At 38.8% G+C, this 15,581-nt stretch overlaps 1 protein-coding gene and 1 pseudogene across 12 annotated transcripts in view; one reads left to right on the plus strand and one right to left on the minus strand.

Annotated features, from left to right (window-relative positions):
- The window catches only part of CD1H11orf80 (chromosome D1 C11orf80 homolog), a 112,792-nt gene that overhangs the window by 48,612 nt on the left and 48,599 nt on the right, over positions 1-15,581 (plus strand). The window contains exon 1 of one of the 12 annotated variants that reach the window (XM_019812731.3): positions 2,048-2,611. The exons of the other annotated variants lie outside the window; for them this stretch is intronic. Within the exon in view, the coding sequence (XP_019668290.2) occupies positions 2,590-2,611 (22 nt within the window). The 5' untranslated portion in view covers positions 2,048-2,589. Of the gene's footprint in view, positions 1-2,047; positions 2,612-15,581 lie in introns of those variants that run through there. 12 annotated transcript variants of the gene reach the window in all.
- Positions 2,243-3,595, minus strand: LOC101089298 (annotated as a pseudogene).

Genomic DNA, 15,581 nt, shown 5'->3' on the forward strand with positions numbered 1-15,581 from the left:
ACCTTTGACAAAGAAGTAAAGGCACTACAATGGAGCAAAGATAGTCTTTTCAACAAATGGTACTGGAACAACTAGACACTCACATGCAAAAACATGAATCTAGACATGTATTACACCTTTATGAAAATTAACTCAAAATGGATCGTAATGTAAAACACAAAACTGTAGAACTCATGGAAGAAAATGTAGGTGACTTTGGGTATAGAGATGACTTTTTACATACAAGAACAAAGGAATGATCCATGGAAGAAATAATGGATAAGCTGGGCCTTATTAAAATTAAAAAGTTATGCTCTGTAGAGATAACACCAAGAGAATGAGAAGGCAAGCCACAGACTGGGAGATATTTGCAAAAGACACATCTGATTAAAGGATTGCTATCCAAAATATAAAATAACTTTTAATAAGAAAACAACCCATTTAAAGGAATGGGCAGATCCTCCTCCACTTGAGCTCTTTCTCTCTCAAAAATAAATAAACAATAAAATGTTTTTTTTTTTTAAATGGGCAGAAGACCTGTATAGGCATCTTACCAAAGAAGATAAACAGATTGCAAGTAAACACATGAAAAGATGCTCTACATCATGTTGTTTAGGGAATTGCAAATGAAAACCATGAGATACCACTACACACCTGTTAGAATAGCCAAAATCCAGAACACTGATACCAAATGCTAGCAAAGATTTGGAACATTGGAACTCTCATTCATTGTTGCAGGCACTTTGGAAGACAGTTTTGCAGTTTCTTACAAAATTAAATATACTCTTACAATATGATCCAGTAATCAGTCATGCTCTTTGGTATTTACCCAAATGAAATGAAAACTTACGTCCACATAAAAGCCTGTGCATGGATGTTTATATAGAAGCTTTCTTCCTAATCGTCAAAACTTGGAAGCAACAAGATCTCCTTCAGCAGATAAGTAGATAAACTATATATATCTAAACAGTAGAATATTATTCAGCACTAAGATGAGCTATCAAGCCATAAAAATATATGGATGAAACTTAAGTGCATGTTACTGAGTAAAAGAAACCTATCCAAAAAGGCTACAAGCTGCATTATTCCAAGTATAAGACATTTTGGAAAAGGTAAAACCATGAAGACTATAAAAGGATTCATGGTTGCCAGGGGTTGAAGGGAAGCAGAGATGAATAGGGAAAGCACAGAAGATTTTCAGGGCAGTGAAACTATTCTTTGTAATCCTATAATGATGGATACATATATGTTAATCAAAACCCATAGGATGGATAACACTAGGAATGAATCCTGTGGACTTATGGTGATGATGATATGTCAGTTGGTTCATTAACTTCATTGATTATAACAAATGTACCATTATGGTACTGGAAGTTGATAGTGGAAGAGGTTGTGTTTGTATGGGGACAGAGGTATATGAGAATTCTTTGTATCTTCCCTCAACTTTTCCCTCAAAACTGCTGTAAAAAATAAAGGTTATTCATTTAAACATTTTTAATTCCATTATAATTAACATATAGTTTTAATTCCATTATAATTAACATATTAGTTTCAAGTAGACAGTCTAGTGATTCAACAATTCTGTGTATTACTCAGGTAGTGCTCATCATGATAAGTGTACTCTTAATCCCCTCTCCCTATTTCACCCATTCGCCCCATCCACCTCCCCTCTGGTAATCATTTTGTTCTCTATATTTAAGAATATGTTTTTTTGTTTAAGAATCTTTTTCTCTTCATTTGTTTTCTTGAATTCCACATCTGAATTCATATGGTATTTGCCCTTTTCAGTCTGACTTATTTCACTTAGCATTATAAGGATTCATCTATATTGTTGCAAATGGCAAGATTTCATTCTTTTCTATGGTTGAGTAATATTCCAGTGCGTGTGTGTGTGTGTGTGTGTGTGTGTGTGTGTGTGTGTGTATCTCCCGTCTTTTTTTTTTTTTTTTTTTTCTCATTAAGCTTCTATTTTAATGGGTTTCAAAATTCCGTGACAGAATTTTGGTCAAGTTGTTTTTATTAAGAAGTACTGGTTTTAAAAACTAATAACTTAAAACTGTCACACACACACACACACACACACACACACACACACAAACCCAAGTGATCGACAAAACATTCTCTTTTCCTTCTGAAGGTTTTATAATGCATTGTTACCATTAACGAGTCTTTTACTATTAAATGGCCAATTGACACAAACAGTTCTGAGACTGTTCTTCCACCACTGATTTAAGGCTGGGATGACTGGTATTCAGGATAATATTCATTTAGCCTTTTGAGCTTTTGGAACAGACTTGGTGACTTTGCCAGCTCCAGCTACCTTCTTGTCCACTGCTTTGATGACACCCATAGCAGCCATCTGTCTCATGTCACAAACAGCAGAAGAGCTCAGAGGAGGATAGAGAAGTTCTCAACACTCATAGACTTGCCAGGAACCATATCAACAATGGCAGCATCACCAGACTTCAAGAACTTCGGAACCATTTTGTAACTTTTTTCCAGAATGATGATCAATCTCCTTTGGCTCAGTGAACAGCTAGGTGACGATCCAGCCCAGGTGTATATCCATCGCTGATTTGGCCTGGATGGTTCAAGATAATCACCTGAGCCATGAAGCCAGCTGCTTCTATTGGTAGGTCATTTTTGTTATCGCCAGCCACATTGCCACAATGAACATCTTTGGCAGATATGTTCTTGACATTGAAGCCCACATTGTCCCCAGGAAGAGTGTCACTCAGAGTTTCATGGTATGTTTCAACAGACTTTACTTCAGTTGTGTAACATTGACTGGAGCAAAGGTGACCACCATGTCAGGTTTAAGAATACCAGTCTCCACTCGGCCCACAGGGACAGTACCAATACCATCAATTTTGTAGACACCTGGAGAGGAAGATGCAAGGGCTTGTCAGTTGGTTGAGTTGGTGGCAGAATGCAATCCAGAGCTTCAAAAAGTGTGGTTCTACTGGCCTTGCCATCTTTATGGGTGACTTTCCATCCCTTGAACCAAGGCATGTTAGGACTTGTCTCCAGCATGTTTTCATCATTCCAACCAGAAATTGTAATAAATGCTACTGTGTAGGGGTTGTAGCCAATTTTCTTAATGTAGGTGCTGACTTCCTTATTATTTCCTCATATTTCCTGGCTGTAAGGTGGCTCAGTAGAATCCACTTTGTTAACACCAATAATTAGTTATTTTACACCCAATGTGTAACATGCTCACAGGTCTGCCCATTCTTGGAGATACTGCTCCAAATTTACCAACACCAGCAGCAACAATCAGGACAGCACAGTCAGCCTGAGATGTGCCTGTAATGTTTTTTATAAAGTCTCTGTGTCCTGGGGCATCAATGATGGTCACATAACACTTGCTGGTCTTGAATTTCTACAGGGAGATATCAATGGTGATACCATGTTCACATCCAGCTTTCAGTTTATCCAAGACCCATGCGTACTTGAAGGAGCTCTTTCCCATCTCAATAGCCTCCCTCTCAAATTTTTCAATAGGTTTTTTGTTGATCCCATCACATTTGTAGGTCAGATGACCAGTAGTGGTAGACCTACCTGAATCTGTGTGTCCATTGACGATGATGTTGATATGAGTATTTTTCTTTCCCATTTTGGTTTAGGTTTAGCCGTGGTTTTCATGACACCTGTGTTCTGGCTATAAACCTGTTGCAAAAAATATATATCACATCTTTATGCATTCACATATCTATGGACTCTTGGGTTGCTTCCATATCTTGGCTATTGTAAATAATGCTGTAATAAACGTAGGGGTAAATATATCTTTTTGAATTAATGTTTTCATGGTTTTTTTTTTTTTTTGGTAAGTAGTGGAATTACTGGATAATATGGTAATTCTATCATGAATTTTTTAAGGAACTGCTGTACTGATTTCCACAGTGGCTGCACTAGTTGGCATTCCTCACCAGCAATGCACAAGAGTTCCTTTTTCTCCACATCCTTGCCAACACTTGTTTCTTGTGTTTTTCATTTTAGCCATTCTGACAGGTGTGTGGCGATACCTCACTGTAGTTTTGATTTGCATTTCCCTGATGATGAGTGATGTTGAGCATCTTTTCATGTCTCTGCTGATCACCTGTAATCCTTCCTCAGAGAAATGTCTGTGCATGTCTTCTGTCCATTTTTCGGTTGGAGTATTTGTTTTTTGAGTGTTGAGTTGTATAAGTTGAGTTGTATAAGTTCTTTATATATTTTGGATACTAACCCTTTATTGGATATGACATTTGCAAATATCTTCTCTCATTCAGTAGTAGTCTTTTAGTTTTGTTGATTGTCTCCTTTGCTGTGCAGAAGCTTTTTATTTTGATGTAGTCCCAATAATTTATTTTTGCTTTTGTTTCCTTTGCCTCAGGAGACATATCTAGAAAAATGTTGCTATGGGTGATGTCAGAGAAATTACTGCATGTGCTCTCTTCTAGGATTTTTATGGTTTCAGGTCTCACATTTAGGTCTTTAATTCATTTTGGGTCTATTTTTATGTATGGAGAAAGTGGTCCAGTTTCATTTTTTCACATGTAGCTTCAGTTTTCCTAACACCATTTGTTGAAGAGACTGTCTTTTTCCTATTGCTTATTTTTGCTTTCTTTGTTGAAGATTAATTGACCCCATATAATCATGGGTTTATTTCTTTTTAAATAGAGGTTTAATTTTTAAAATTTTTTATTTTTGAGAGAGAGAGTGTGTGTGTGCATGAGTGTGGGAGGGGCAGAGAGCAAGGGAGACACAGAATCTGAAGCAGACTCCAGGGTCTGAGCTGTCAGCACAGAGCCTGATGTGGGGTTTGAACTCATGGACCATGAGATCATGACCTGAGTCAAAGTCAGACACTTAAATGACTAAGCCACCCAAGTGCTTCAATCATGGGTTTATTTCTGGGTTCTCTATTCTGTTCTATTGCTCTGTGTGTCTGTTTTTGTGCCAGTACCATACTGTTTTGATTACTGCAGCTTTGTAATATAACTTGAAGTGTGGGATTGTGACACCTCACCTCCAATTTTGTTTTTCTTTGTTAAGATTGCTTTGGCTATTCAGGGTCTTTTGTGGTTCCATACAAATTTTAGGATTATTTGTTCTAGTTCTGTGAAGAATGCCTATGGTACTTTGATAGGGATTGCATTAAATCTGTAGATTGCTTTTTGTACTATAGACATTTTAACAATATTCTCTCAGTCCATGAGCATGGAATATCTTTCCACTTGTTTGTGTCATCTTCAGTTTCTTTCATCAGTGTTTTATTGTTTTAAAAGTACAAGTATTTAATCTCCTTGGTTAAGTTTATTCTTATGTGTTTTATTATTTTCAGTGTAATTGTAAATGGGAGTATTTTCTTAATTTCTCCTTCTGCTACTTCATTATTAGTGTATAGAAATACAAAGGATTTTTGTATATTGTTTTGTATCTTGTGACCTTACTGAATAGATGTATCAGTTCTAGTAGTGTTTTGGTGAAGTCTTTACTATAAAATAAAACATCATGGTGGCATCCATCCTCTTCTGTGTTTCTTAGTATGGACCTGCTTGGGTTGATTTTGTTGGGGGCTCTCTGTGCCTTGGATTTCTGTTTCCTTCCTCATATTCAGGAAGTTTTCAGCTATAATTTCTTCAAATAAATGTTCTGCCACCTTGTTTCTCCTCCTCCTAGGACCCCTGTAATGTGAATGTTATTATACTTGACAGTATTTCTGAGTTCCCTTAAGCCTATTTTCATTTTTTATTATTTCTTTTCTCTCTTTTGTTCAGCTTGATTGCTTTCTATTACTCTTCTCCAGGTCACTTATCCATTCTTCTGCTTCCTCTGGTCTGTTAATTATCCCCTCTGATGTATTTTTAGTTTTAATTATTGAGTTCTTTACCTCTGGTTGGTTCTTTTTTATGTTGTCTATCTCTTTTTTTTTTAATTTTTTTTAACGTTTATTTATTTTTGAGACAGAGACAGAGCATGAACGGGGGAGGGGCAGAGAGAGAGGGAGACAGGGAATCGGAAGCAGGTTCCAGGCTCTGAGCCATCAGCCCAGAGCCCGATGCGGGGCTCGAACTCACAGACCGCAAGATCGACCTGAGCTGAAGTCGGATGCTTAACCGACCGAGCCACCCAGGCGCCCCTATGTTGTCTATCTCTTTGTTGAGAGTCTCACTGAAGTTCTCTGTTTTTTCCACCAAGTCCAGTGAGTATCTTTATGACCATTACTTTAAATTCTCTATCAGGCATATTACTTACCTCCATTTTGTTTAGCTCTTTTGCTGTGATGTTTTCCTGTTCTTTAATTTGGGACATATTCTTATGTCTTCTCATTTTGTCTTACTCCTTGTGTCTGTTTCTATGTGTTAGGAAAGTCAGCTATATCTCCTGCTCTTGAAATTAGTGGCCTTATGAAGAAGAGGTCCTGTAGTGGCCTGTAGTGCAATGTCCTCTGTTCGCCAGAACCTGGGTGTCTCCTGTATGTTGCATGTGCCCTGCTTTTGTGGCCAAGCTGCATTTGCCTTCAGTCCAATCTTCTGGAATGGCTCTCTTTGTTATGGGCAGATTTTGGTCCCTTTGTTGTTAGTGGGCCGTAGTGGAGCCACACTGGGTTTGAATTGAGTCAGACCAGGGTTTTACCAAAGCTGTGGTAGCACCGAACTGTAGGACACTTTCCCTGTGTTGTCCTCTGAGAAGCTTTCATTGGTGGGTAGGGCCTGCAGTCAGACCCGATGTCTCCCCCAATCCACTGCTAGGGCCACAGTCAGACTGGTGTGTGTGGTTATCTTCCCCTCACTTCGGGGCAGGAGTCACTTTGGAGTTGTGCTGGCCCCTGTGAGGGCTGCTTGCACACTGCCAGGCTTGCGGCACCGCTCTGGATGGGTTCCTGCCCAGGATTGTTGGAGGGGGTGTGTCTACAGGAGAATGCAGGGGCAGGGCCCACAGTGCTAGCAAGTTCTGCCAGTCTGCTGCAGGAGGGGGCTTGCACCCACTGGGGAAAACTCCTGCCCAGGCTAGGATGGAGGGGGGTGCTTCCTGCTGAAGGAAAACCCTAAGGACGGAGCACACTGTTAACAAGCTAGGTGGAGAGTGTTTGCTCTGCACTAGTTCTTACAGGAGTCTCTATATCTAGGGTGAGGTATAGGGGAGGGAAATGGTGCCTGCCGGCTCTTTTATTCTTGGAGAAGTCTCCCTCTCTTCATACCTCTCCCCAGGTATTTTTCAAGCTGCTGCTTCCATGCTGTATCTCAGCAGGGCTGTTGTGCTGTCTCTTTAAGGATGGGGACTCAGTTTCCTATCCCTTCCAGCTCTCCCAGAGCTGATTTTTAAATCCCAGCTGCTGATTTTTAAAGTGCCAGGTGTCAAGCCCCACTGATTGTAATAACTTGTGAAGTTAGGCCCTTCTAGTTTTCAAACCCGAATGTTATGGGATTTGTCTTGTCAGTTTGGGTCCTCTGTGACTGGGGTGCCTGATGTGGGGTCTGCTCCTCTCCTCTCTCCATGCCCTGGTGTTCCTCCCTCCTGTGGACAGCGCTGTGGGTCATTTTGTCTCCTTACTGTGTTTCTGCACTTCCTACCCTCTTCTATGTGGCCTTTTGTCTACATTTATCTGTCTGTGCCGCTAGTGTTCAGGTCATTTTCTGAGTTATTTACACTGATGTGGGTGTTATCTAGGTGTATCTGTGGGACAAGGTAAGCTTAGGCTCCTCCTACTCTGCCCTCTCCCCTAGACGTCTCCAAAGGTTATTAATTTTTAATTAATTATTTTTCTTTTCTTTAATTAATTAATTAATTTTTTTTTTCTTGAGTGAGAGAGAATGTGCCTGCGCATGAGTGCAAGAGGGGCAGGGAAAAACAGGGAAAATATTATATGGAAATGGAAAGGATCTAGGATAATTAAAAGAATCTTTAAAAAGAAGAACATTACTGGAGGACTTAACTTACCCAACAGAATATTTTCTAGAAAGCTACAATAGTTAAGACAGTATTGAATTTGGCATAAAGACAGAAAAATGGGGGAAAAATGGAGTCCAGAAATAGGCCCATACTTATATGGCTACTTGATTTTTTTTATAAAAGCATCAAAATAATCCAACAAGGAACATTTTTTAAATTGAGGTATAATTGATATATTAGTTTCAGGTATATAACATGATGATGTGACATTTACATACATTGTGAAATGATCGTTGCAATAAGTCTAATATCCATCACCATACATAGATAAAAATTTTTTTCTTATGGTAACTTGTAAGATCTCTTTTTTTTGGCAACTTTAAATGTGTAATACAATATTAGTAACTATAGTCACCATGGTGAACTTTACATTCCCTTGACTTACTTTATAACTGGAAGTTTATACCTTTTGACCCCTTTACCTCCTCCACCCCCACTACCAGGAGCCACCAATATGTTCTCTGTATCTATAAGCTCATTTTTCCTTTTAGATTCTACGTATAAGTGAGATCAAATGGTATTTGTCCTTTACTGACTTACTTCACTTAGCATAATGCCTTCAAGGTTCATCTGTGTTGTCACTAAGGGCAAGATTTCATTTTTCTTTTTTTTTTTTAATAATTTTTGTAATGTTTACTTATTTATTTTGAGAGACAGCGTGAGAGAGCAGGGGAGGGGCGAGAGAGAGGATGAGAGAGAATGCCAAGCAGGCTCTGCATTGTTAGTGCAGAGCCCCCTGCTGGGCTTGATCTCATGAACTGTGAGATCATGATCTGAGAGGAAATCAAGAGTCAGATGCTTAACCTACTGAGTCACCTTGGTGCCCAAGATTTCGTTTTTCTAAAGGCTGAATAATATTCCATTGTATATATATATATACATGCCACATTTCCTTAAAAAAAATTTTTTTTTTGAGAAAGTGAGCATGAACAGGAGAGGGGCAGAGGGAGAGAGAGGGAGAGAATCTTAAGCATGCTACCACCCAGTGCGGAGCCTGTGGCAGGGCTCAGTCTCACCACCATAAGATCCTGACCTGAGCCGAAATCAAGAGTTGGGTGCTTTGGGGCGCCTGGGTGGCGCAGTCGGTTAAGCGTCCGACTTCAGCCAGGTCACGATCTCGCGGTCCGTGAGTTCGAGCCCCGCGTCAGGCTCTGGGCTGATGGCTCGGAGCCTGGAGCCTGTTTCCGATTCTGTGTCTCCCTCTCTCTCTCTGCCCCTCCCCCGTTCATGCTCTGTCTCTCTCTGTCCCAAAAATAAATAAACATTGAAAAAAAAATTAAAAAAAAAAAAAAAAAGAGTTGGGTGCTTAACTGACTGAGCCACCCAGGGGCCCCAACATTTTCTTTATCCATTGATTCATTAGTGGAAACAGGTTGTTTCCATATCTTGGCCATTGTAAATAATGTTGCAGTGAACATGGGGTGCATATGTCTTTTCAAGTTAGTGTTTTTGTTGTCTTTAGATATATACCAAGAAGTGGAGTTGCTGGGTCATATGGTAGTTACAGTGTTAATTTTCTGAGGAGCCTCCATACTGTTTTTTCATAGTGGTTTCATAGTAAGGTTACATCCTTCCCAACAGTGCACAAGGTTCATTTTTCTCCACATCCTCACCAACACTTTATTATTTGTTATCTTTTTGCTCTTGGTTTGTATGAGTTCTTTATATATTACAGATATGAACTCCTTTTATCATATACATGAATTGCAAATTTTTCTCACATTTATTAGTAAGTTGCCTTTTCATTTTGTTGATGGTTTCCTTAGCTCTGCAGAAGCTTTTTAGCTTGATGTAGTCTCATTTGTTTATTTTTATTTTTGTTGCCTTTGTTTTTGGTGTCAAATCCAAAAATTAATCACCAAGACCAATGTCAAGGAGCTTCCTGTCTGTTTTCTTCTAGGAGTTTTGTGATTTCAGGTCTTACATTCATGGTCTTTAATCCTTTTTTTTTTTTTTTTAAGTTTATTTTGAGAAAGACAGCACAAGTGGGAGAGGGGCAGAGAGAGAGGGAGACAGAGAATCCCAAGAAGGTTCCACGCTGTCAGTGCAGAGCCCGATGTGGGGCTCAAACTCATGAAACTGTGAGATTGTGACCTGAGCCAAAACCAAGAGTCAGACTGAGCCACCCAGGGGCCCCTGGTCTTTAATCCATTTTGAGTTAATTTTTGTGTATGGTATAAGATAGCGGTCCAGTTTCATTCTTTTGCAGAATATTTATATTTTTAATTTGCAAATAATTTTAGACTTACAGAAGAGTTGCAAAAACAGCACAAAGAATTCTTGTACATCTTTCATCCAGTTTTCCCTGTAATATATATTTTTAATGTTTATTTTTGACAAAGCGAGAGAGAGAGAGACAGAGCGTGAGCGGCGGAGGGGCAGAGAGAGAGGGAGACACAGAATCTGAAGCAGGCTCGAGGCTCAGGGCTGTCAGCACAGGGCCTGACGTGGGGCTCAAACTCACAGACTGTGAGATCATGACCTGAGCTGAAGTCAGACACTCAACCGACTGAGCCACCCAGGCGTCCCTATGATTGATATTTTAAACCCCTTATAGTACAATCATCAAAACTAACAAATTAACACTAGTAAAACAGTATTAACTAAACTATAGACTTCATTAAGATTTTACCAACTTTTCTACTAATGTCCTTTTTTGGTTCCTGGATCCATTACAGGACCTCACTTTGCATTTGGTTGTTAGGTCTTATTAATCTCTTTCAATCTGTGACAGTTTCTCCAACTTCCTTTTTCTTTTATGACTTTGACACTTTTGAAAAGTACTTCTCAGGTATTTTGTAGAATGTCCTTCAATTTGAACTTGTGTGATGTTTTCTTGTATTAGATTGAAGTTATGCATTGTTGGGAAGAATACCAAACAGGTGATGTGCCCATTTCAGTGTGCGTTATGAGGGAATTGATGATGTTGATGTCTCTTTAGTGGCAATATTAACCTTGATCATTTGGTTAAGGTGTTATCTGTCAGATTTTTCTAAGTAGGGTTACTTTGTGTAATTTTTAAATATTTGGGGGAAATACTGTGAGAATTTGCAAATATACTGTTTTTCCTTAAATGTTCATCTACTAAATATTCATTGGTAGATCTGGCCTGTAGCAATTATTACTGTAGTATTACTGTGATATCATATGTCCTCATTTCTTCTACATTTATTTATTGGAATTTATCTATAATAAAGTGTTGTCCCTTCTAAATCTTTTATTTATTAATCCAGTTATTTAATCAGGATGAACTTTTGGTTATTTATTTTACTTGGGGGGTTATAGTTCAGTACTATTTTTTGCACTATTTTGAGTATTTTCAGATGTTATAATTCCTGCCTTACAATTTTATTATTTTTTCTTTAAACTGTTGTATGTTAAAAATATGAGAAGAAAAAATGCTTTTTGTATTTACTCATTTACTTCTGGTGCTCTTCATTTCTTCCTGTGTATCTGGGTTTTCATCTTCAGTCTAAAGAATATCCTTTAGCATTTCTTGTAGTACAGGTCCTCTGCCAATGAATTACTCAATCTTCTCTTTACCAAAAAATGTCTTTGTCTTACCCTCATTTTAAAATAAATATATTTCAGTGGACTTGAAATTCTAGCTTGATAGTGCTTTGAAGTGAAGTTATTCCATTGTCTTCTGGCCTCTATTGTTTCTCAGAAGAAGTCAGCTGTAATTTATATTATAGGTCCTCTGTAGGTAGTATGTGCTTTTTCCCCCAGCTTGTTTCAAGATTTTCTGTCTTCTTTATTAAGAAGATAACTTTGACCATTATGTACTTAGGTATTATATTCTTTGCACTTATCTTGCTTGGGGTTTGCTGAGCTTTTCACATCTTAATATTTTTCATCAAATTAAAAAACATTACTTTTCATATTTTCATATTTTTTCTCCTGTCCATTTAATATTTTTCCTGTCCATTCCACTTTCTTTTCCTTCTGGAACTCCCATTATACATATTTGTGACTGGTTGATATTGTTCTATAGGTCTCTAAGATTCTGTTCATTTTTCTTCAATCTCTTTACTGTCCAGATTGGACATGGAGATACACACACACACACACACGCATATATATATATATATATATATATATATATATATATATATATATATAATTTTTTATTATTTTTTATTTTTAGAGAGTGTGAGTGGCAGGGAGGGGCAGAGGGAGAGACACAGAGAATCTTAAGCAGGCTCCACACTCAGCATGGAGCCAATGTGAGGTTCAGTGCCATGACCCTGGGATCATGGCTGAGCCGAAATCAAGAGTTGGATGCTCAACTGACTGAGCCATCCAGGTGCCCCAGACTGGATCATTTTTGTTCTTTGTCTTCAATAATTTCACTGACTCTTCTGTCATATCTAATGTATTAAACTTGTCCAGCAAATTCATTTCAGTCAATGAACTTTTCAGTTATAGAATTTCCATTTGATTTTTTTTTTACAGTGTACCTTTCTCTGCTGATATTTCATATCATTTGACACATTTAAGCTACCTTTGTCTTTGAACATATAATAAATAGTATGTACCTGGGGCACCTGGGTGGCTCAGCCGGTTAAGCATCCAACTTTGGCTCAGGTCATGATCTCGTGGTTCGTGAGTTTGAGCCCTGCATTGCGCTCTGTGCTGAAAGCTCAGAGCCTGGAGCCTGTTTTGGAGTGTGTGTCTCCCTTTCTCTCTCTGCCCCTCCCCTGCTCACACTCTGTCTCTCTCTCTCAAAAATGAATAAGCTTAAAAAAATTTTTTTTAAATAAATAATATGTGTCTGAAAGTCTTTCCTAAATATAACATCTATGACAGGCTTGGGCTTTTTTATTGTTTTTTTTCCTTGTGAGTTACATGTTTTTTTCTTTGCGTATCTAGTAAATCCTTATTTTATATTGGATAATGTGTTCCTATTTTATATTCTGTTTTAACTCTGAAGAGTGTTGATTTTTGTTCTAGCAGGCTAATCTAACCTAGTGTTGGCTTGTTTTTATACCTTTTATAGGGTTCATATGTAGAAGCTCAAGTCATTTTCCAAACTCCTTTAACTCGATACCACTCAATCGCCAAACTATCTCCTCTGTGGATCTTGTTGAGTCTTGGTTTTAGGCATTTCCTAAGTTAGGTCAAGAATGAATTTTCATCTAGAAAGTGGGTTATTATTGTTGTTGTCTATTTTTTTCCCCCTCTCTCTCTCTCTCTCTTTTTTTTTTTTTTTTTTTTTGCTAAGAAAGCCTTACCTTTTTGGTGTCTTAGCTGGACACCATCAATTTTATCAAGGTCTCTCCATTCTGGTTGGGTCTGAAGCCCAACATTTTCCAGCACTGCTTGACCACTTGTGTCTTGTTTCGTTCTCAACTCCATTGCAGCTGCTGTCTGGGAAATTTAATATAGTCTCACCTGTGCATGCATAGCCCAGCTTTTGACCAAGGACTCATGGGGAGCTCCCACACAGACTTTCAGTACCCACTTCTGCATAGCTCCCTCCCCTCCTGTGCCCTGCCTTGCAGATTCTAGGTACTTTTGCAACTCTGAACTGTTCTGTACCTTCTCAGCGTATTGGGTCCACTATACTCTGCTTGGGCTCCAGGTCCCTGCTCAGTGGACAGGAAAATTTCCCCAGGCAGACATCCAGGGCAGTCATAGGGTTTACCTCAGGAGTTTGCCTTCTCTCAAGGATCACAGTCTTGTGCTATTTGTTGTCCAGTGCCTGAAAACAATTGACTCATATGTTTTACCTAGTTTTATAGTAGTTTTTGGTGCGAGGGATGATTTATTAGTACCTGTTATTTCATCATTGCTGGAAGAAGTCCCGGTATATGGTTTTGATGCATGTTCACATTGCCACATGACTGAAATTTTGCTACTTTAACAGTTGAAGAGCTATATGAAGAGATAGCTTGATATTGTTGATGATATAATTCTTTCTTCCTTATCTCCACACTATCTCAGCAAAAAGGTGCAAATTTAAACTCATTTTTAAATGGTTATGCTGATTTGGTTTATTTAGTTCTTTCATCAAGTGAATGTGGAATGTAAACATTTAAAGTTTTTCATTCTAGGGACGCCTGGGTTGCTCAGTTGGTTAAGCATTAGACTTCGGCTCAGGTCCTGGTCTCATGGTTCATGGGTTTGAGACCCACATCAGGCTCTGTGCTGACAGTTCAGATCCTGGAGCCTGCTTCAGATTCTGTGTCTCCCTCTCTCTCTGCCTCTTCCCCACTGGCACTCTGACTCACTCTCTCAAAAATAAAAACATAAATAAATTATAAATAAGTTAAAGTTTTTCATTTTTGTTTCTTAAAGTTTATTTTGAGAGAGAGACAGAGGGAGAGGGAGAGGGAGGGAGGGAGAGAGAGAGAGAGAGAGAGAGAGAGAGAGAGAGAGAGAGAGAAAACTAGTGGGGGAGGGGCAGAGAGAGAAGGGGACATAAGATCCGAAGTGGGCTCTGTGCTCACAGCAAAGAGCTTGATGTGGGGCTTGAACTCACGAACCGTGAGATCGTGACCCCTGAGCTGAAGGTGGGACACTTAACTGACTGAGCCATCCAAGCATCCCTAAAGTTTTTCATTCTTTAATGGTAGTTTGGTTCTCTTAAAAGTCCAGATTCCAAGTTAATTTTTTGTGATCTTTGATGATAGTACTTAATTATCTTCTGATATCTAATATTGCTGATGAGAAGTCTAACTCATGTTTCTTCAGGATAATTTCATTCTCTTTTGTAGTTTTTAGAGTTTTCTCTTTATCCTTGTTATTCTGGGTTTCACTTTGATGTGTTCAGCTGTGTGGCTTTTTTTGTGCCTTTTTTTTTTTTTTTAAGAAATTTATCCTGCTTGGCATTTGGTAAATTTATTCAAACAGTACTTACATCTGTCTTTGTTTTATGATAATTCTCCGTCATTATTTATTATGGATCTATTTTTTCATTTAAAAATTTTTTTAGTGGGGTGACTGGGTGGTTCAGTTGGTTAAGCACCCAGATCTTGGTTTCAGCTCAGGTCATGATCTCACAGTTCATGAGATTGAGCCCCACGTCAGGCTCCATGCTGATGGTGTGGAGCCTGCTTGAGATTCTCTCTTTCCCTCTGTCTGTCCCTCCCTCACATGCGTGGACACTTTCTCTCTCAAAATAAATAAATAAACTTAAAAAAACCATTAAAAATTTGTTTAGTGTTTATGTCTTTTAAAAGTTTATCCTTAATGTCTTTATAGATTTGTCTACCTTGGAGATTTCATATAAATGAAATAATACAATATGTAGTCTTTTGTGTCTGGTTTCTTTCACTAAGCCTAATGTTTAAAAAAAAATTGTTTTTATTTTAGAGAGAAAACGTGAGTGGGGAAGGGTAGAGGGAGACAGAGAATCTTAAGCAGGCTCTATGTTCAGCATGGAGCCTGACACGGGGCTTAATCTCATGACCCTGGGATCATGACCTGAGCTGAAATCAAGTCACATGCTCAACCCACCAAGCCACCCGGGTGCCCTAGCATAATGTTTTCAAAATTCATCCATGTTGTGGGGCACCTGGGTGGCTCAGTTGGTTTAGCCTCTGACTTTGGCTCAGGTCATGATCTCGTGGTTTGTGAGTTTGGGCCCCACATAGGGCTCTGTACTATCAGCATGGAACCCCCTTCAGATCTTCTGTCCCCCCCCCCCCCCCCGTCCCTCC

This window comes from Felis catus, chromosome D1 (genome assembly GCF_018350175.1).
Source record: "Felis catus isolate Fca126 chromosome D1, F.catus_Fca126_mat1.0, whole genome shotgun sequence".
Taxonomy (NCBI): domain Eukaryota; kingdom Metazoa; phylum Chordata; class Mammalia; order Carnivora; family Felidae; genus Felis; species Felis catus.